This window comes from Petaurus breviceps, unplaced genomic scaffold, assembly GCF_028583685.1.
Source record: "Petaurus breviceps papuanus isolate PSGF00001 unplaced genomic scaffold, PetGlider_PUasm1.0 76, whole genome shotgun sequence".
NCBI lineage: Eukaryota > Metazoa > Chordata > Mammalia > Diprotodontia > Petauridae > Petaurus > Petaurus breviceps.
In genome coordinates, this window is record NW_027186473.1 from 41,964,893 (window position 1) to 41,988,392 (window position 23,500).

Below are 23,500 nucleotides of genomic sequence, written 5' to 3' on the forward strand. Positions count from 1 at the left end.
CTCCCCTCCCCCCTCTCCTCCCCCCCTCTCCCTCTTCCTTTTCCTCTCTCTCCCTCTCTCAAGGATTTAAGCTATTTGCCAAATTTTGTATTTTTTTTCTAAGTCTGTTTCCGCAAAGCCTATAATGCAAACAAGATAGGATTACAAATTCTAGAACTGGAAAGGGCCTCAGAAATCATCTAATCCACCCCTTTGATTATAGAGGCTAAATGACTCAAGGTTACAGGGGTTGTAAGTGACTCAAACTCAGATCCTCTGACTGCAAATGCTGGTGCTCTCTCCACTCTGCCACATTGACTCTCAGGGTCCTGTAGGCCCCCTTACAGCTATTCTCTCAGATGTGAGACCTCATGGGAGAAAGCTGATTCATAATCCGTTCCCTTCTTGTGGGTGGCAAGAGTGCCCCCTGAAACAAGCAAACAAGCTAGCAGTAATGCTCAATACTCTTGGTCATTCAGTTAGAAAAATAAGGGGGGGGGTGGGGAGAAATTCAGGGAGGGATTTAGCATCACAATTAGAAATGAAAATCCAAAAATTTGATTTTGCATTTCAAGTACATGTAGGTGGCAAAGCATTAAGGCATTTCACTTAAGAGGGGTAATATCAGTATGACTGGGAATCTTTTCCTGTTACTGTAAAATACAGGGTAATAATACAATCTACATTTCAGGGGTTTTATGAGTTTTAGTTGAGATAATGTAAAGTACTTTGTATTTATAAAATGCAGTGTAGGGGCAGCTAGGTTACCCAGTGAATAGAGCACAAGCCCTGAAGTCAGGAGGACCTGAGTTCAAATCTAGCCTCAGGTACTTGACACACTTACTAGCTGTGTGACCTTGGGCAAGTCACTTAAGCCCAATTATCCTGCCTTCCCCCTCCAAAAAAAGATTAAAAAACATGCAATGTAAATGAAGCTAGTTATTGTGATGTACATATGTCTTCCTAGTCATTAAATCTGTGCCATTTTTATTAGATTTTTTTTTTTAGCATATTGTGTTCAAGAGCAGCTACATGGTACAGCAGATAGCTAGGCCTGGAGTCAGGAAGATCTGGGTTCAAATGTGACCTTAAATACTTACTAGCTCTGTGACCCTGGGCAAGTCATTTAACCATTTTTGCCTCAGTTTCTCCATCTATAAAATGAGCTAGAGAAGGAAATGGCAAACCACTCTGATATCTCTGCCAAGAAAACCTTAAGGGGGTCACGAATGACTGAAATGACTGAAAAATATACTGTGCTCAAAAAAAAAAAATCAGTGTCCCTAAAATGGTGGAGAAAGCTAGTACTCAGGTATCTCAAGGGAAATGCTGAAACAAAAACTTTTTGGATACCTGGCCACCACTTTTAAAATGTTCTAGGAAAGAAAAGATGACCTACCAGCCCTAAGTGTTTGCAGGCAGAACCAGAAAAACACAATGCGTGTTATTTTCATGTGGTCATTACAGGCCCCATAGGAGTCCCCTTGAAACAGAAGGGCTTTTAAATTTGAACTGTTTCTTCCAGAAGAATAAAAGCTAACACTCACATGATGCTTATTACATACCACACACTGTGCTAAGTGCTTTACAATTTACAAGGAATTTACAGTTTACAAGGAAACTGAGGCAAACAGAGGCTAAGGGACTTGCCCAGTGTCACACGTGTATTAAGTGTCTGATCAGTGCAATGACTGACAGTATCTCCAGAGGACCTGTGATGAGGTAGATATACTTCTCAAGAAACAGGTGATAGCTACCAGGTACAGAAAAAAGATACACATTCTTGGACATGGCCACTATGTGGACTGATTCTGCTTGACTGATTATTTATTACAAGGGTTTGTTTGCTCGTTTTTTTGATTGTGCTTTGTTTTGCCTTTCTTTCTCTTGGTTAAATGAGGTAGGAAAGGTTAACAATGGTGATGTCAAAAAAAGGAAGGGGGAATTAGATAACGGTTTAAAAACACACAAAAGAGAACATATGGAAGTTCAATAGGAAGCAAAAACAGAAAGTAACATGAAGAAGTTATACTTTTTTTATTTTTATTATTTATTTATTTTGCTTTTTGAAGGGGGGAGGGCAGGGCAATTGGGGTTAAGTGACTTGCCCAAGGTTACATGGCTAGTAAGTGTTAATAAGTGTCTGATGTCAGATTTGAACTCAGGTCCTCCTGACTTCAGGGCTGGTGCTCTATTCACTGCACCACCTAGCTGCCCCCCCATTATACTTTTTAAAAAGCAAGTGGCAGTGACCTTGGGCAAGTCACTTAACCCCAATTACCCTCCAAAAAGCAAAAAAAAAAAAGCAAGTGGTATAAAGTGAAGATTCACAGTTTCATATAGCATCCTCTTATTGTCTTCTGTCATATATGTGGAAGAATTTTTTGTTGTTGTTTAAATAAATAAATAATGTTTTATAATACTTGCATAGGTTAAAGCAATCAACCAGTTGTGTTTAGAATATGCCCTTCAGAGAAGTTTAACTCCTCAGAAGCAGTAAATGGACAAGCCTGGTTTGGACAAAAACAAAAATATCACAGCCCTCACTAATATAATTATTCTGTGGTCAAGTGTAGAAATTTCACTTCAAGAAAAGCAAGTAATCAGTTTGTAAGGCTTGTCTGGAAACACTTCTGGAAATCTTGTGTTTTATTAAAATATTTTTTGTTGTTCTAAAACAACTAAATAAAATATTCCAGAAGAAAAAAATACCAGATGAGCTTTGTTTTTTAAGATATATCACTGACTTCATTTGACTTTCCTTCTTTAAACTGTGTTTTACCTTGGTTTTCATGACCCCACGTTATTCTTCTCCATTCACTTCTTCTTCATGTGATTCACTGACTCCCCTCCTCTTCCCCTATGACAGAGGCTTCCTCACTGGCCCACTGCTTCTTTCTCTGTTCTCTCCCTCAGTGATCAGCCCCCTGTGGCTTCATCTGTTATTGTCTCTGGAGATGACTCTCAGGTCTATAGATCTAGTTCTGATCTCTCACCTAAGCAGCACTCACATCTCTACATTTTTCACTTAACTGTCCCATAGTCACTTCAAACTCTCTGTGACCAACAAGGTCTGCTCACCTCAAGTCCTGCCTTCAAAGTGAAACCTTCCCTCACTACTCACTATCTCCCTCTCCTGAATGCATGTAACACTTAGAGTATGTACAGTACAACACAATCAAACACGTCACTAAATTTTATCTTAAGTGCTCTTTAATTTGTTTCATAGGGTCACAGGTTTGTCTGAAGATGGCTAGAAAGAGCCTCAGAGACTGACAGATCCAACCCCTTCATTTTAAAGGAGGAAAGTGACTTTCCCAAAGTTATACAGATAGAGCTGGGATGGGAACTCAGCATTTTAAACCCAGCATGCTTTCCTAGCCAGCATGTCTTAAACTACTTCTGAATAACCCCACAATGCCTAGCCTAGGACCAGGCACTTAGTAAATAGGGCATGGCCATATGGGCCCCAAGAGTCTAGTTCAACACCATCATCAGGGAACAGGACAGGAGGATTCTTTCCCTGGCGCTATGAGGACCTTTAGCACAAGGCTCTGAATTCAAGTTTTCTATTAGCTGCAAGCTGTTCTCAATCTGGTGCCTGGTAATATACATCCATATTTAGTCAGGTAATCAAAGACTTCACTGAGGAAAATCCTTACTTCGGGCATGGTTAGCAGTTGTGTGGCAGTCACGTTCACACCTTCAGGAATGACATGCAACTGATTGGGGCCTGTTGTATATTCCTTAAATAGCTGCATCAAAGAGAAATAGATGTTAAGATTATTGCAATACTATTCTGGGAAGTCAGTACTTGCAGTTGAGAACCTGTTGTGGTTTTTCTGTTTTAATTGTTTTATGTATTTGGGCTTTTATTCCTCACCTGAGCCACATTAAAATAAGATTCTTCTCTTTATCACTAAGTAAGTTATTTTCACCCTACCACATAAAAGATTTTTTTCTAGTATAAAGTAGTAATTATAATGGACCTATACGCTTATCCAGTGGAGCTCTGCTATTTAATAAGATTGACTGTTCAAGACTTTTCTCTGTAATCTGGAGGTTTACCAATTTGTAAATACCATATTGAAATAGGATGGTATCCATAAAATGGATGTGAATGCAAGCATTGTATCTAGGCTAATGTTTCATGCTGGCTACCACTACTATATATTGTATTAGCCCAAAAAGAGATTAAATTATTTTCCTATACCTAAGCCTTTAGGAAATTCTTTTCTCTTTGTTCTTTATCACTGAAAAGCCCCAATTGTTAGGCAAGATGATAATAGTGATGGGAAACTTCAATTATTTAGACATCTACCAAAAGTATGACAACTGATAAATTTTTTTTTTTGCTTTTTGGAGGGCAGTTGGGGTTAAGTGACTTGCCCAAGGTCACACAGCTAGTTTTTGTGGGCTGATAAATTTTTAAGGATAATTTTATTCTTCAAAAGGTACAAGAAGCACATAGGAGATCTCCTGTTCTGGAAAACACTCTGGCAGGTATAAATGATAGGAATCTTGGAGGTAAATGGTAATTCCATGTTAAGAATTTATGTTAGACTATGCCCAAAGGGCTATAAATACTTTCATACCCTTTGATCCAGCAATACCACTCCTAGGGTTATATCCCAAAGAGATCATAGAAATGGGAGAAAGACCCATATGACCCAAAAATGTTTATAGCAGCTCTTTTTGTTGTGGCAAAGAATTGGAAATTAAGGGGGTGTCCATCAATTGGGGAATGGCTGAACAAGTTGTGGTATATGCATGTTATGGAATATTATTGCGCTATAAGAAACGGGGAGCAGGCGATCTTCATATTTACCTGGAGAGGCTTAAAAGAACTGATGCTGAGTGAGAAGAGTAGAACCAGGAGGAATTTGTACACAATTATGGACACAACATATGTGTGATGACCAACTTTGATAGACTGGACTCTTCTCAACAATGCAGGGATATAAGTCAATCCCAAAAGACGCATGATGGAGAGAAAAACGTGCATCCAGAGAAAGAACTAGAAAGAACTAAATTTATATCCAGGTGGAAGCAAAATACCTGATCTTTTTTGTTCTCTTATTTGATTTTATGTCCTCTATACCATTTTTCATCCCAGCTGGTACAATCCATCCTTATAACCTGACCATTGTATAATGTGAAAGTATCTACAGATCCTATACTTGATTATAAGACGCCATGGGGGGGGGGGGGGGGGGGGGGACAAAATGTGAAATTCAAGGAATTGTGGAATTGAATCCTGTAAATTAAAAGGAAACAAACAAATTAATAAATTAAAGAATTAATGAAAAAAAATTAATTCAAAACCAAATGAAAATAAAAAAGAATTTATGTTAGAGGAGAGGAAAGTCGGGCTTAGTCTGATGATACACACTCTAGATTTTTGGAGATGAGATTTCAGAGAAAAAACAGAGAGTACTTCATGCACTAAAAGTTTTACAGAGAAGTCAGAGCAAGAGAGATGGAAAACTTTAAAAATGAAATTTTGACAAAAGAAATTATTCTTATGAGGAAGAGATAGGAGACTTGTTGAAATAGACCAACATGGATGTACATCAACCAATGCAGACATTTTAAAAGTATGTATACAAGATAGAAGCAAGGGCTAGTAAAAGTGAACACAAAATAATTTCCATCCTGAAAGAATATAACCAGGAGGCAAAGCTCAGAATGAGATTCATCTATAATGAAGGTTATGGACCAAGAAAATGACCTTTAAAAAAAGATACAGCATACAAATAAAACAAGTCCAAATAGATATATTTAAAATAGTTTTTGATGCCCCAAACCGAGAAATAGATAAAGAAAGGAGCAGGGCCTGGCCAGTGAAAATCCTCAGTTGGTTCTGCTTGCTACTAGCCCATGTGGAAGGAAGCGCCAAGGAAACCTGGTCCTACAAAGGGGTGATGGCCTTCAATAGAAGGAACTCATTCCTCAAACTGAAACTTGTTATAGACATTATGTAACTGGTTCTAGTCATCTAACAATGTGGTGAAGAGATGGAATTCTGATTGACTGTTCAGCAAGAATTTGAAAACCTTTATAAGGTAATGACTAACCTAAGTGAGACTCTTCCCTTTGTGCTTTGCTTCCAATGAGGAAAATCAGCTGCCTTGGGCCCTCTCTCACTCAGAGCCAATATGAAACCATGAATACATGGTCCAGGTGCTACTGCTTCATTGATGTTTTCCATTTTCCTTCTATATGAAGGAATATTGGAGATGGCTATAACCCTATGAACTTTGAAAGGTCAGAAGAATGAACACCAGAAGTATGGGAGCTGGAGTCTAGATGGGCAGAATGAGCAAATGTGGGGTGGCAGATGAATCAAGGAATAATGAATGGGGTGGCCCAGCCACTTGGCTTGAAATGAAAACTCATCAAGCAACTCTGATGAATTTGGAAGTGACTCTGGTGGGGGCAAATGCATGATAGAAACTGCTTTCAGTATAAGCCCATTCTCCCCAGCATAGAGAGAGGAGAGTATTACAATACTTCTCCCTCCCTGAGTTAGGAAAGAAATGCTTTGTAATTTCTCTTCTTGTTATGTCATCACAGTAAATATCTCTTTCTTTGTAAAAAAAAAATCATCTAAGACATATGGGAACTAACACAAATTCTTAACACCAGAAACCATTCCCCAGTGGATAAATGTAAAAAAGATAGGCACTAGCAAAGAAAAATCAAAAACTGTTAACAAGCGTATGAAGGAATGCTTCAAATCACTAATAAAAAAGATCAAATCAAAACAACCCTAAGGTTTCACCTCACAACCAGAAAATTGGCAGAGATGACAAAAGATTGGACTGTCAATATTGGAGGGATTGTGGGAAGATAGGCACACAAGTACATCGTTGGTGGAACTGAGTCAGTAAGTAATTTTAGGAAGCCATTTGGAATTATGCAAATAAAATGACTAAAATGTCCATGCTCTTTGACCTGAAGATTCTGCTACTATACTTATACCCCAAGAGGCCAGTAATAAGAAGAAAGTTCCCACGTATACCAAATTATTTATAACAGCACTTTTGGTGATGCTCATTGAGAACATTCTCCTCACTTTAACACAGCAAGTGGTACTTACTAGGTGCTTAATAAATGTTTTTCTAGAGATCATGCCATATGAGGACTGGTTAAAGGAAAGAAGTTATGTTTAGCCTGGAGAAGAGATTTAAGATAGATGTAAAAGTACTTGTAGGATTTTCCCCTAGAAGGTCAACAAGACTTGCTTGGGTTGGCCCAGAGGGCAGAATGTGGAGCAGTGTTGCATGGCAGATTTAGGATAGCTGATAGATATATGGAAAAGTTTTCTAACAGTAGGATCTGTTTGAAAGTAGAAGGGGCTGTCTTGGAAGATAAGTTCCTTTTCTTTGAAGAGGAGTCTCAAAGACTTTTTCAGGAATGTTGTACTTATTCAAGTATGGCCTCCAAGTATCACCGTGGATGAAGAGCTGAACTTGAAGTCAGGAAGAACTAAGTTAAAATCTCAAATCAAACACTAGTTGTGATCTTGGGCAAGTCACTTAAAACTGCTTTGTACCTCTGTTTCTTCATTTGTAATATGGGGATAATAATGGTAGCTGTCTCCCAGGGTCGTTGTGAGGATAAAATGACAATATCTGTAAAGCAGTATGTGAATATATAGGACTTCAACGGCTTATGAGATAGATGCTCTTGAACTGTGAAATTAGTAATTCTGTGACATCAAGGATGGGGACATTAGACAGAAGACCTTAGGTGTATCAGTTCCTTCCTATTTATTTTTGCCTTTTGGAATGACTAGAAAACATGAGCTCAGTTTGATGAGGTAGCCAGAAGTATAACAGAGCCGATAGGAGGTGACTTGTTCTGACCATTATCTGATGATGCAGAGAAAACACCAAGTAGATGAGAAAGGTCTTTCCAAACACAGCACAAGGCATTATCACAAGTTAGTATTCCAACTTAAGAGTAAAGAAATAATTAGAGATTAGAATAAGAAATGGCCTGTGGCCTATAAGAACATAAATTCAGTGGGTGTGTTTCCAGCTTCCTTAAGGCCACAATCAGGTAAATTTAGCTCTTCACAATCCTTTAAGCAATAAAATAAGAATACCTAAGAAAGTATAATTTGTTTTCAAAAAGTCACTCTCCCTTAAATGATATAATATGCTTAATTCAAAATCATTTAAAAATAAAACAATCTGTATGTAGGATAAAAAAAAGTAGGGGGCAACTAGGTGGCACAGTGAATAGAGCACAGGCCCTGGCATCAAGAGGACCTGAGTTCAAATCTGCCCTCTGACACTCAACATGTACGAGCCATGTGACCTTGGGCAAGTCACTTAACCCCAATTGCCCCTCCCAAAAGCAAAACAAACAAAAAAGATCAAAGTTGTCTAACTCTATTCAGAGTAGACAAACTATCATATTTACTAACCTGGTTAAATTGTCAACAAACCATTTGCTAGGCTCTAGAAAATCAAATGGGAAAGATGATATCACTTAATTTTTTTTTAACAAAGACTACTGTATTACTCTTTAAAAAACAAACAAGATTTTCCCAAATGTAAAACATGTATAAAGGTACCTTCTGCATCGGTTCCACCAGGCCAATATCATACACCATAAATCCATCCACTCCAGCCTTGATTTCAAACAATTTGAGCCTAGAATTAGCAAAGAAATTCATTGGTCATCTGTTTACATCCAGACTATTTTATTAGGTTGTCTTTTTTTAATTATAAAACTTGCATTTGGAAGATTTTATACTTATTTTTTCTAAAGCTGTCAGAGCATTAAGTGACAGTTTCCTAATTCTGACCCATATGATATTTGTAGTTCAATAAATAGTGCCCTTATTTATCCAGCAGACCCTTAGCAAATATATCATCTAAACACAATGGGAATTCAGAAGTAAGCCAAGCAAAATAAACCTTTGAGTGTTGCAATAGCTTTAACAAACCCATGACCACCATAGGTGCCTTCAGAGCACAACCTTTTGGTTTAGAATTGTGTAAAAATTAAGCTTAGTGACTGAATGAGTTTGGTCATAGGACTTTTTTCCTCCAGTTCTTTATAGGCTACAGAAGATAGGTTAGGAAGGTGAGTCCGTAGAGAGAAGGGATGGTTACTCAATTGGCCCCAGAGAAAAGCAAGAAGAAACAGAATCATAGCAACAGTTTAGTTCACAGGCAAACAGTGCAGCACACATCAATATGAATAAGTCATCCAAAGGGGGGAAAAAGTGAAATGAGAGTCAGTATGTTCTAAGAAGCCAGAAAAGTATGTACATATTTTTATAGAATTTTCATTAAAATGGTGAGTATAAGTTTTCTAGAATGATTAGCATTATTTATTTACTTCCACTGACAGTAGAGAAATGAGATCACTGGGTTATTTGTTTCTTTGTTTGCTATTAATCCATTAGTGAAAAGAGAGTAAATGAAAAAATGGGTAGAAATGAGAAGAGATATGTTCTCTTCTAAAGAGTAGAACTTAGTGCTGATAGTGAGGTTTTGTGAGCACTTCTACACACTCCCAATGCTGTGTATGTACTACAGCACAAAAACTCCTGGGCTTAGAGTCAGAAGATATGGCTTTGAATCCTGGTTCTGCTGTTACCTTTGTGAACTTAAATCACTTCTCTCTGGGCCTTATTTTCTTCATTGGTAAAATGAAAGAGTTGGACAAGATCCATAAAGTCAGCATGATGTCATTTCTAAAGTGCTAGATTTGAAGTTAGGATCTGTTATATCCTTGGGCAAATCACGTAATCTCTCTGGGCCTCTGTTTCGTTATCTGGCAAATGAGAGGACTGGACTAGGTTTATAACCTCTAAGGTCCCTTCCATCTGGGCTCCAATGAAGATTCTGGTCCCTGCTTCATTCTCTAACAGAAGTACAGTTGAAAATTTGCTCTATTGCTCCTAAAAAGTTTAGATTTTCTTACCGTGTAACAGCTGCTAAGACTGACTGGTAGCTGTCACTTTTCTGGTCCTTTGGTAGTAACAAGGCAGCCATCCCTCCAGTTGCCAGAGCACCTCGCCTATGACACGTCTGCACCAGCAAATCCATATAACTCTTGAGAAAAAGCTTCTCCATGTTAACATACTTGCTCCTGTCTGGCAACAAGAATTCAGCTCGATGGCCTGGTAGAAAAATGGGATGAAAGATGAAGAGGAGGTGAAAGGAGATAGAAATCAAAACATTCACTGCAGAATATTCTGTACACTTCTAGAAGTTGTAATCCCAGCCTTATCAGAGCCAGAACATAAACTGTATTGCTCCTCACATTATTCTAAGAAAACATATTTTTTTAAAAAAAAAAAGGCTGAGAAATAGTCCCTTTCCTGACAGACACTTTCCTTTCACTAATTCCATTCAAGAAATTTAAAAAAAAAACACCTACTCTGTTCAAGGAACATCTTAGACACTACAGATGCTAAAATCTTAAAATGACAACTGTAGTTCTCACAGAACTTACAGTCTGTTGTAGGAGGGAATATAACATGTACACAGATAAATATGATGCAAAGTAACATGTGGTAAGGGCAAAAGAGAAATCTAAGAAGTTTTGAGAAAATGGAGAAATCACTTTGTACAGTGGGAGGAGAGCAGAGGGAAGCATATGCAGGACACTATGAAAGCTCAAGGAAGGTTTCATAGAGGAGCTGGCACCTAAGCTGGGTCTTTGGAGGAAGGATATTTCTATTGGCAGAGATGAAGGGAAGAAGCTATTAGCTTGTGAAGGAAGAGATCAGGGAACATATCAGTTTGGCTGGAATATGGAGTACATGAAGGAGAACAGTAACCTAAGTGTAGAGGTGACCCCCGTTTGACTTCTACCTCCTCTGAAAACTCTTTTCTGTAATGCCTTCCTGTCAACCTTGTACCTCTTGGCCCAGAAGAGATCTCCAGTTAATTCAGTTAAGAAGATTTAGTTAATCTTCCTTTCCTTTGAGAATCTCTTGGGATCCCACTTGCCATTTCTGGTGACCACGTCGCTTACTCTAGGCTTACTGGGAATAGATACATTTTTAGTGTTACTGTGAAAAAGAAAGTCCCAAATTTGCTGTAAAAGATCACTAAAAAAAAAAGTCTCTTTTAAAGATTAAAGGTCACTTTCTCCTCACCAAATTTGGAGACAAAAGACGCAGAATAATCCCAGATGCCACAGTTCAAGCCAGCAGAATGGTCCCTCAGTTCATACAGAATCTCTTCCATCTCAAATGAGGCCAGAATGCTTTCTATTAACACAGTAGCTTTGATGGTACCAATGGGCATATTTAGCTGCAACCAAATTAAGCAATTGTGAAGAATTGGAAGGTGGTAAAACTAAAAATTATTTTCTTTTTTTTAATTCATTTTTCAAATGCTTTATTAACTTCCGATTTACATCATTCGTTTCCACCAGATTTCGAGTTACAAATTTTCTCCCCATTTTTTCCCTACCCAGCACCCCAAAGTAGCAGTCCCACAGGATATCCCCTCCTCCAATCTGCTCTCTCCCATATTTTCTCCCATACCCCTTTCGACTTCTCCAATAAGGCATGGTGTATCTCTATGCCCCAGTGCCTGTATATCTTATTTCCCAATTACATGTAAAATAGTATTAATAATAGTGTGTATGTATATATATATATGTATGTATATTTAAACATTTGATTTTAAAACTGAATTCCACATTCATTCTATTCCTCCCTTGTCACTCACCCTTAATGGGAAGATAAGCAGTTCAGTATAGGTTGTACATATGTGGCTAATGCAAAACAATAACATAGTAGATATATTGTAAAACACTGACTATATTTCCCTCCCTCCTATCCCACCTCCCACTTGTTCTATTCTCTACTTTGATCCCATCCCTTTTCAAAAGTGGGTGCTTCCAACTTCCCTCTCCCCCAGCCTGCCTTCCCTCTCATCCCCTTTGCCCCTACTCTCCTGTAGGGTGAGATACCCTATTTAGTGTGTATTTCATTCCCTCCCCCAGCTAAATTTAATGGGAATAAGGTTGACCCGTTCCTTTTTGCCTTCCTATTCTTCCTCTCCATTGTAACCATTTTCCCTTGCCTCTTCTGTATGAGATCGTTTACCCCATTCTGTTTCTCCCCATCTCCTCTCATTATATTCCTCTCTCACCTCTTAATTTCACCTTTTAAGTCTCATCCCTTCCTGTTAAATTGGTCCCGTGCCCTCTCTGTATACCTGTAAACATATATATATATACACATTCACATATGTATTCATATGCCCATATACCCTCATATATAGACATATATATATATATATATTTCTATTCCTTTCAACTATTTTCATACTGAGAAAAGTTTCATCAGTTACAATTATTGTTTTTCCATGTAGGAGTATTCAACTTTGATAAGTTTCTTATGATTTCTTTTCCCTGTTTTGCTTCTCTTCCTTCTTGTATCTGAATGTCAAATTTTCTATTCAACTCTGGTTTTTTCATCAAGAATGCTTGAAAGTCCTCTATTCCACTGAATGACCATATTTTCCCCTGAAACATGATACTCGATTTTGCTGGGTAAGTGATTCTTGGTTTTAATCCCAGCTCCTTAGACCTCTGGAATATCATATTCCAAGCCCTTCAATCCCTCAGTGTAGAAGCTGCCAGATCCTGGGTTATCCTGATTGTGTTTCCACAGTATTCATATTGTTTCTTCCTGGCTGCTTGTAATATTCTCTCCTTAATCTGGGAATTCCAGAACCTGGCTATAATATTCCTAGGAGTTTTCTTTTTGGGGATCTTTTTCAGGAGGTGATCGGTGGATTCTTTCAACCTCTATTTTGCCCTCTGGTTCTAAAACATCAGGGCAGTTTTCTTTGAGAACTTTCTGGAGGATGATTTCTAGGTTCTTACTTTGGTCATGGCTTTCAGGTAGTCCAATAATTTTTAAATTCTCTCTCCTGGATCTATTTTCCAGGTCAGTGGTTTTTCCCATGAGATATTTCACATTGCCTTCTATTCTTTCATTTGTTTGGCTCTGTTTAATAGCATCTTGATTTCTCATAAAGTCATTAGCTTCCATTTGCTCCAATCTAATTCTGAAGCAATGATTCTCCTCATTGAGCTTTTGAAATTCTTTTTCCATCTGGCAAATTCGGCTTTTTAAGGCATTCTTCTCCTCATTGCTTTTTTGAGCCTCTTTTGCCATTTGAGTCAGTCTGTTTTTTAAGGTGTTATTTTCCTCAGTCAGGCTATTGACTCTCATTTCGTAATTTTCTTGCATTGTTCTCATTTCTCTTCCCAATTTTTGCTCCACTTCTCTTATCTGCTTCTTAAGGTCCTCTGTGGCCTGTAACCAGCTTGTATTTTCCTTAGAAGCTTTTGGTGCAGGAGTTCTGACTTCACTGTGTTTCTCCTGTTCCATGCTTTGTTCCTTTTTGTCCCCAAAATAGGAATGTAATGTTGGAATCTTCTGTCTGCTTTGTTTCCTTTGCCTGGTCATGTCGCCCCTCAGTCACTTGACCCCTGGGCTCTTTGCCACAGTAGGACTCTGCCACCAGACAGGGGAGCTTTTGTCCCAAACACTGGGGTTTTCTCAGCTGCCAGAGGTATTAGATGGGTGCCCTCTCTGAGGCCTCCACACGCTCTGGCAAGCTGGACACACACCCCAGGACCTCCACCCGAGACTGCAGTCCAGATCCAAGAAGGTTAAAGCAAGAGTGATTACCGCTCAGATTGGTCACTTGGTCCGCCTACACTCTGCAAGCCAGGAGCTGAAGCTGCTATGTGGTGCTTGCTGGCTGTGCTGGGATCTCAGTGGCTTCTCGCCCTGGGGGCAAAAGCCAAAGTACTCCCTCTTACTGGGTCCCAAAGTCCAGACTGCACTTTGTCCTTTGCATCTGTGTGTTGATAATCCTGGGAACAGCCACAGCTGCTGCTGATCTGGAGTCCCTCCTGCTGGTGGCTGGTCAGACCTGCCCTGGGGCTGAAACCTTGGGCTCAAGTGGGCACTAGCACTGCACTAACTGATTCCTGCTGGCCTGCCGGGCAGTCCTCAGTGGGAGGTTAGCTTCTCTGTGTCATTTTGTGGGTTCTGCAGCTCCAAAGTTTGTTCAGAGTCCCCTTTTTACATTGATTGGGGAAGGTGGAAGCCAGAGCTGCTGGGAGGTCCTGCTTCTACTCCGCCATCTTGACTCTGCCCCAGAAAATTATTTTCTTTAAAAAGCAAGTTGGATGAGTTACAGACAAAAATGTCATCTTAAAGAAAAACTGGCTGTATAGATTTTGACAGAAGAAGCATGTTATGGAGAGGACTCTGAGCTAGGAATCAGGAATCCCTGGATGGGTTCAAATCTCTCTTATGATACTCCCATTATATGATGCCAGGCAAGTCACTGAACCTCTGGGCCTCAGAAAACTACCTAGAACTTAGCTGTTAAGTCATTGCAGCTGAAAGCACTTAAACTTGTCCCTAGTTCAGAGTCTCTATAAAACATGCATCGCTTCCTTGCATCTCTCTTGCATCCTGCCACACAGGAAATAACACCTTCAGTGAAGCCGAAAACCTGTGTGAAGACCTCCTACGCCTGAAGATTTTAGGCAGAAAAACTGGCTGAGACATCACCTCAGTGTTTGTGAAGACCCTGAAAGGCCACAGGAGTGGCTCCCATACCAGCCTGGCTCTCTGGCTCCGATGAGGACACTGCTTGGCTTTTTGTGCCACTGTTTTGGTATTCTGTTACACTGACACAAAACCACTGAGCTTGAAGGTCCCAACTCCTCATCTGACAGATTAAGACATGGATGCCTAAAGAAATGAGATGACTTGCCTGATGTCACACAGCTGAGTAAGGACCAGAGTCCATGTGTCCTGAGGCTTCTGTTCTGTTATGCAGCCAGCCCTCCATATAAATGTAACATTTCAGAGTCTCCACCATCAGAATTGTTTTCTTCATTTATTAGTACAAAAAGAACTTAAAAGTACAGTTGTTTTTTAAACAACTTACCTTTTCCTGGGTCCAGATATATATGTCATTCCATAGCCTGGCTTCCTGATAACTCTCTACCTGTGGAATAATAATGTTGTATATGAATTATCATCAGTTGTAAAACTAACACACCATTACTTAACGAAAGCATTTTGTAGATTACAATTGCTTTGTGAAGCACTCATCTGATCCTTATAACAACTTTGTGAGGTGGGCAGCGGGAAGAGCAAAGGGCCTGATGTCCGGAGATGTGGGCTCAAACCCTGACTTAGAGTTACCAGCTACCTCTCAGAGCTGCCCTTCCCCCATCTATCAGATGGAGACGATACCAACCTCACAGGATTATTGGGAAGAAAGAGCTTCACAAACTCAGTGTGAGTCCTTCTGCCCATTTTGAAGGATGACGACCCTGAGGTCCCCTGGGTCCCCAGGCACACAATGAGGTGCCAGGGACAAGAAGCAAAGCCAGGACTGTGACTCCCAAAATCCAGAACTTGTTCTATATCAATGCAGTTAAAATAAGTTATTTTTACTTTTATTGGGCTTAGATTGTCTTGTGACATTCCTGAATTTTTGCATTGATCTTGCTAAATATTTCACACTGGTTTTATTTAGAGTATCAGATGCTATCAAATGATCATCTTAAGTCTGCAAGAAGCATGTTAATTTACAAGATTAGCTTCTGACAGTTTAAAATTAATTTTTGTATGTTGCCATTGTTCTTTATGGCAGTATTTTGAACTCTCAGAAGTAGAGAAATCTCTTTGCACACAATTTTTTCCTCTATAAGATGAAGGTAAAATTAATAAATGCGACAATAGGGAATAAAAAGTTAAATTGGAGTTAACCAAGTTCACTTCTGTCACTAAATCAACAGGTGATTGTTATCATGTTACCAGATATTGGGTGGGCTTAAAATTGTAAGGGTTGTGATGGGAGACTACAAAATTCAAATGTTCCAGTTTTAAAAAATTGTAGAATTTCCAAGCTGGAAGGAACCTTTGAGATAGATTATCTTGCTCAACCTCATCTCTGACCAAAATCTTTTTTTCTTTTAAAAAATTTTTTTTGAGTGGGGAAGGCAGGGCAATTGTGACTTGGCTAGTAAGAGTCTGAGGCTGGATTTGAACTCAGGTCCTCCCAACTCCAGGGCTGGTGCTCTTTTCACTGCACCACTTAGCTGCCCCTCTCTGAGAACAATCTTATGCCCACCTTTTTGCTTCACCTTCCTGGTGCTGAGTAGTGAAGGAGTGCTGGATTTAGAATCAGAGGCCCTGGGTGAGAATCCCAGGCCTGCCCTTTCCTGTCTTGTGGTGCATTTGAAAAGTCTCTTAACCTCTCTCGATTTCAGTTTCCTCACTTGCAAAATGAAGGGGTTGAATCAGATGACCTCTAAGGTCCTTTACAGTTTCAAATCTACAATCCTACCTCCTCTCACACCCTACACTTTGTTCTCATCATGTTCCCTAGTCACCAGCTTCCTTCTTCTTTTAGTGTATCAGTGCTGTTCTGGACTTGGTTCCCCTCTTACAGCAAGGTTAACATTGTAGCCATTTCAGTCATGTCCTTTCCTTAATCCTTGAATCCTCAGCCTTGGGTAACTTCACTCATCTGTCTCCACCTCTCTTCTCCCTGGCCAAAGTTAATCCCATCACCTGTATTTTTTATCCCATTCCAGCATCTTTAATACCAAAACTCCAAAACCCAGCTTTACCAAACGTCACTTTCCCCTTTCAATCTTTGTCTCTACCTGCTTTGCCTCTCAGTCTACAAATGTATTTCAGATTTTCTTATCCTAAAAGAAATTTTAAAGCCCTTGTCTGGATCCCAGTACTGCTTCAACCTGTTACCTTAGTTCTTTCCTCCCACTGACTGCCACACTAGTAGAAAGAATAGTCCACATTCATTTCTTATACTTCCTAGCCACTCATTCCTCAAGCGCCTCCCCCTCCAACCCCTACTGCTCCTTCATGCATCCTCTTCACCTGACTATTGAAGGTGGCTACTTCCTACCCTGGTTTACTTCCATATCATGCAACTGAAAGAACACTTTCTGCAGTCACTAATGTCTCCCTTAGGGTTAAATTCAGTGAGTCTTTTCTGAACTCATCCTTCTTGATATTTCTTTTTTTTGGGGGGGAGGGCAATTGGGGTTAAATGACTTGCCCAAGATTAACACTCACTAAGTGTTAAGTTTCTGAGGCTGTATTTGAACTCAGATCCTCCTGACTCTAGGGCCAGAGCTCTATTCACTGAGCCACCTAACTGCCCCGCTTCTTGATATCTCTGCAGCATTTGATACCATTTATCAATAAGCCCCAGTAGCTACCTATTACTTATAGGATCAATTGGCATTTAAAGCCCATCACAAGCTTCCCCCATCCTATCTTTCCAGCCTTATATACATATTACTCTTTGTGAATACTATGGACCAACCAAACTTGTCTTTTTACTCTTCCTCAAATGACACTCCCATTTTCCACCTCTATGCTTGCACCTCTAGGCTCTCTCTCAAGCCAGGAATTCACTTCCTCTTTACCACTAAGTCTTAGACTGCCTATCTTGCTTCAAAGCTCAGCTCAAGCACTATCTCCCACATGAAACCTTTCCCATCCCTCTCTCTTCCCGCCACCACATATCTATTATCTGTCTTTTAAGTATTTTGTATTTAACTATATATAGACATGTTCTCTCCGTTTACTAGACTGTAAGTTCCTAGAGGGTAGGGACTTTTTGCTTGTATTTCCCACATCTAGCACAGGACCAGGAATATAGGTACTTCATGAATGTTTAGTGACAGACTTATTACCACTCCCTACCTCTTGAACCATTTTTTCTCCTCAGCTTTCAAGACACATTATTTATGTGGTTCTTGCCCCACCTCTCTAAGTGTTTTTTTTTTTTTTTTGCTCCCTTCTAATTGTCCTCTAACCCATTAAATGATATTTATCACCCAAGTTGCATTCTCTCTTAAGGACTGTACATATGCCTTCAATTAGTACTTTTAGGTGGATGATGCAGATTATTCATCTTCTCCAATCTCATTTCTAATTGATCTCTGTCAGTGCCTCAAACCACAACTGACCTCATCTTCCTTTACTTCACAACCTTCCCTTCACTCCTGGTTCTTTGGTTGGCATCACCATCTTCCTCCTAGTGACTCAGGTTTAAAACCCTGGAGTCTCCTTTGATTTTTTCTCTCTTACCTTCCACATCCAATTAGTTTTCAAGTGCCATAAATTCAGCCTACATAGTATCTCTTTTATCTGTTCCCTTCTCTCCATTCCAACTGTTCCCTTCTCTTCATTCCACTTTACTTCAGACCCTCATTTCTTCTTACCTTGTTTTCTAGCCTGTCTTTCTGCTTTCAGCCTATACCAGACAGATAATGGGATTTCAAATTGGAAGCCTCACTCATTTTACATATGAAGGATCTCTTCCATTCAAAAACCTTCAACCCCATAGCTTACCCTCAATAAAATATAAATGCCTGGGCTTTGTTGTGTCCTCGGCCACCTGGGTGCCTTTGCTTATCCCAGCAACTGTGCCTAGAATGAACTTTTCTACCCGACCCTATCATGGTCTACTGTAATCCTTTCCATTCTTCAAGGATTAAGTCAGTTATCACTTCTTCCAAGAAACTTTCCCTGATAACCCTCTTCTCTTTCACCTACATTCAAGATAAAAGGGATCTATCTTTCTCCTTGAGTTCTTGGTAGCACTTTGCTTTAGACCTCTCTTCTACACTTATTGTGCCCTCTTGTATCAGTTATTTGTGTCTATTTACCCCCGTGCCCTCCCCTTAATTAGACTGTAAATCCTTAAGAACAAGATCTTTTATCATAGCTGTCTTTGAAGCTCCAGCATTTGGCACAATGCCCTACATCTAATTCCATATACTACAGGGATACACAGTTTTATCTGTATGGGCACTTCTTCCACCAAAAGATTACAACCCTTCTTATACCTCTAGTAGATAGTCTTTGTGAGTTACTGTGACTAAAAAGTTTAACACCTTGCTGCCACCCTTCTGGTGGAGAGGCTGGCCTATGGACAACAAGTATAAAGTCCATTGATGGACCTGAAATAGAAGAGTTTCCAGTCTGGTAAAGACCGACCAGAGTTTGTGCTATGTTGGCATAGTTTCTGAGATATCAGAGACACTGCCACACCATGACATAACAATAGAAGAGGTCCTTAATGACCGCTAAACTAAACTGCTTTGATTTCACGGGTATAATGGGTATCATATTGCTTTCCTTCTCAATGGGTGGGGGAGAGATAGAAGGGAGAGAATTTGGAATTCAAAATAAAAAAAACAAATGTTACCAAATAAATAAATAAAAGCTTGGGGAAAAAAATAAACTAATCTGCTCAAGGTCACATGGATAAACTTGGTCCTACAGAGCTGAGAATAAAACCTAGGTCTCTCGACTTGTAATCCAGTGTTCATCTCTCACCCGGCAACACTGCCTTGGAACTTCTCTGTTTGACTTCTTCACCATATTCCAACAAGCTTGCTATTGGGATAACCTCATTATCCTGTAAGATCTCATCTGTCTTAGAACACCACCCTCATCACCACTCTCTTTCTCTCTCTCTCTGTGAAGAGGTGGGACATGAACTCCAAACCTTCCATTTAAGGAGAAATATTAGCTTAGACATCCCATTTCTTACCTGGCTGTTCTATTTTGGGATTGCTCTGACTTCTCTCCCCTACCCCAAGGTCAGGTACCTTCCCAAACCTTGCTTTTCAGCTTCCTTTTGTTGTCATCCCTGATGAGACTAAGCTCCTTGAGGGCAGAGACTTTCTTCTTTTTTTTTTTTAATATTCATCTCCCCAGTGCTAAGGAGAGTGCCTGGCACACAGTAGATGCTTAATAAATGTTTCTTGACTGGCTATATTGCACTATAACATCATTCCTTGATAAAAAAAAAAAAACATCCTAACACTGGATGAACCATATAGCCCTGGCTACTATCCAGTTCATCTATAAATAAGCCAGGTAACTCATACAGACTGATTTCTTCCTCCACTTAATAGTATTCTATTTTTTCTAGTTACATATAAAGATAGTTTTCAACACTCACTTTTATAAGATTTTGAGTTACAAAATTTTTTTCTCCCTCCTCAAGACAGCAAGCAATCTGATATAGATTATACATGTGTAATCATATTAAACACATTTCCACATTAGTCATGTTGTGAAAGAAGAATCAGAACAAAAGGGAAAAACCACTAGAAAGGAAAAAAAATAGTCTGCTTTGATCTGCATTCAGATTCCATAGTTCTTTCTCTGGATGTGGATAGCACTTTCCACCACTAATCTTTTGGAATTGTCTTAGATCATTGTATTGCTGAGAAGAGCTAAATTTATCAAAGTTGGTCATCACACCATGTTGTTACTATGTACAATGTTCTCCTGGTTCTCTTCACTTCACAGTCTTTCCAAGTTTTTCTGAAATTCACCTGTTAATCATTTCCTATGGAACAATAGTATTCTATTACATACATATACCACAACTTGTTCAGCCATTTCCCAACTGTTGGACATCCCCTCAATCTCCAATTCTTGGCCACCACAAAAACAACTGCTGTAAATATTTTTGTACATATGGGTCCTTTTCCCTTTTTTATGATCTTTTTGGGACACAGACCTAGTGGTGGTAATGCTAGATCAAAAGGTATGCACAATTTTATAGCCCTTTGGGCATAGTTCCAAATTGCTCTCCAGAATGGTTGGTTCACAGTTCCACCAACAGTGCATTAGTGTTCCAATTTTCCCACCTCTTCTCCAACATTTATCATTTTCCTTTTTTTTTTTCATATTAACCAATCAGATAGGTGTGAGGTGGTACTTCAGAGTTGTTTTGATTTGCATTTCTCTAACCTATAGTGATTTAGAGCATTTTTTCATTTGCTATAGATAGCTTTAATTTCTTCATCTGAAAACTGCCTGTTTATATCCTTTGCCCATTTGTCAATTGATGATTGACTTGTATTCTTATAAATTTGACTCAGTTCTCTATATACTTGAGAAATGAAGCCTTTATCAGAGACACTGGCTGTAAAAATTGTTTCCCACTTTTCTGCTTTCCTTTGTGCAAAAACTTTAATGTAATCAAATTTACCCATTTTGCATTTCATAATGTTATCTATCTATATCTTATTTAGTCATAAATTTTTCCCTTCTCCATAGATCTGAAAGTAACTATTCCTTGCTCTCTTAATTTGCTAAAGGTATCACCCTTTATGACTAAATCCAGTATCCATTTTGACCTTATTCTTGGTATACAGTGTAAAATGTTGGTCTGTGTCTAGTTTCTGCCATACTATTTTCCAGTTTTCCTCACAGTTTTTGTAAAATAGTGAGTTCTTATCCCAGAAGCTAGAGTCTTTGGGTTTATCAAGCAGTAGATTACTAATAGTCACTGACTATTGTGTTTTGTGAATCTAACCTATTTCACTGATCCACTACTCTATTTCTTAGCCTGTACCAAATAGTTTTGATGATTGCTGGTTTATAATACAGTTTTAGATCTGGTATGGCTAGGCCACCTTCCCTTGCATTTTTTTTCATTAATTCCTTTGATATTCTAAACTTTTTGCTCTTCCAGATGAATTTTGTTGTTATTTTTTCTAGCTCTATAAAGTAATTTTTGGTAGTTTGATTGGTATGGTACTGATTAAACTAATTTAATTAGGTAGAATTGTCATTTTTATCATATTAGCCTGGTCTACCCATGAGCAACTGATATTTTCCAATTATTTAGATCTGACTTTATTTGTGTGAAATGTTTTGATGAGAATAAGGTTCAAACAATGCTCCTCTCCCTTCCTTCTTTCCCTCTACTGTAATAGGTCTTTGTGCTTCTTCCTGTGATGTAATTTACCCTTTTCTGCCTTGTCCTTTACTCTTCTCCCAGTACAATCCTTTTCCACTATTTAGTTAGACTTTTTATCATCACATCAAAGTCAACTTATACCCATACCCTTTATGTATATGCCTTATAAATGTCATAATAAAGATACAGTTCTAAAGAGTTACAAGTAGTATCTTCCCTTGTAAAGATGTAAACACTTTGTTTGCCCTTTTTTCTTTTTTCCTTTCTTGTTTACCTTTTTATCCCTCTTATTTGAAGATCAAATTTTTTGTGAAGCTCTGGTCTTTTCATCAGGAAGTTTTGGAAATCCCCTATTTCACTGAATATCCATCTGCTCTCCTGAAAGATTATGCTCAATTTCACTGAGTAGTTGATCGTTGGTTGTAATCTAAGCCCCTTTGTCTTATGAAAGCCCTCTGATCTTTTAATGTAGAAGCTGCAAGATCCTGTGTAATCCTGCCTGTGGTTCCATGATATGTAAATTGTTTCTGGCTACCTGCAGTATTTTCTCTTTGACCTGATAATTTTATAATTTGCCTACAATATTCCTTGTTGTTTTCAATTCGGGATCTGTTTAAGGAGCTGATCTAGGGATTCTTTCAATGACTATTTTCCCCCTAGCTTTAGGACCTCAGGGGAGTTTTTCTTTGATGGTTTCTTAGAAGATGTTGTCCTGGCTCTCTTTTTTCATCATGGCTTTCAGGTAGACCAGTAATTTTTAAATTACCTCTCCTGGATCTATTTTCCAAGTCAGTTATTTTTCCAATGAGGTATTTTACAGTTTCTTTTATTTTTTCATTCTTTTGATTTTGTTTGACTGATTCTTGATGTCTCATTGAGTCATTAACTTCCTCTTACCCCATCTTAATTTTTAACAAATTGTTTTCTTCATTTAGATTTTGTACCTCTTTTTCCATTTGGCCCATTTTATTTTTTAAGGAGTTCTTCTATTCAGTGAGGTTTTGTGCCTGCTTTTCCATGTGGCCAAATCTACTTTTCTCAGTTTTTAAAAAAATTTTAAATTTATTTTTAGTTTTCAACATTCATTTCCACAAGATTTTGAGTTACATATTTTCTCCCCGTCTCTCTCCCACCCTCCCACCCCAAGGTAGCATACCTACTGAATACCCCTTCCCCCAGTCTGTTTTCTCTTATATCCTCCCCCATCTCCCCTCTAACTTTCTAGTAGGGCAAGATGGATTTCTATACCCCAGTGCCTATACATCTTATTTTCCAGTTGCATGTAAAAAAACAATATTTTTAAACATTTGTTTTTTAAAACTTTGATTTCCAGATTCTTTCCCTACTTTCCTCCTTACCCATCCCCACTGGGAAGACAAGCAATTCAATATAGGTTGTACATGTGTACTTACACAAAACATTTCCACAGTAGTTATATTGTGAAAGACTAACTATATTTCTCTCCATCCTATCCCATCCCCCTATTTATTCTATTTTCTCCTTTGACCCTGTCCCTTTTCAAAAGTGTTTGCTTCTAACTACCTTCTCCCCAATCTGCCTTCCCTTGTATCATCCTCCCTCTTATCCCCTTCCCCCCAACTTTCCTGTAGGGGAAGATACCCAACCGAGTGTGTATGTTATTCCTTCCTAAATCAAATTCAGTGAGAGTAAGGTTAACCCATTCCCTTTTACCTTCTTGCTCTTCCCCTCCATTGTAAGTTTTA

At 38.9% G+C, this 23,500-nt stretch overlaps 1 protein-coding gene across 2 annotated transcripts in view; it reads right to left on the minus strand.

Moving 5' to 3' along the window:
- The window catches only part of LOC138175084 (uncharacterized), an 83,145-nt gene that overhangs the window by 10,954 nt on the left and 48,691 nt on the right, over positions 1 to 23,500 (minus strand). For both annotated transcript variants that reach the window (XM_069105400.1, XM_069105399.1), the window contains exons 7-11: positions 14,949 to 15,008; positions 11,111 to 11,267; positions 9,928 to 10,126; positions 8,567 to 8,645; positions 3,642 to 3,734 (exon numbers count right to left, since the gene is read on the minus strand). In XM_069105400.1, the coding sequence (XP_068961501.1) occupies positions 3,642 to 3,734; positions 8,567 to 8,645; positions 9,928 to 10,126; positions 11,111 to 11,267; positions 14,949 to 15,008 (588 nt within the window). The remainder of the gene's footprint in view (positions 1 to 3,641; positions 3,735 to 8,566; positions 8,646 to 9,927; positions 10,127 to 11,110; positions 11,268 to 14,948; positions 15,009 to 23,500) is intronic.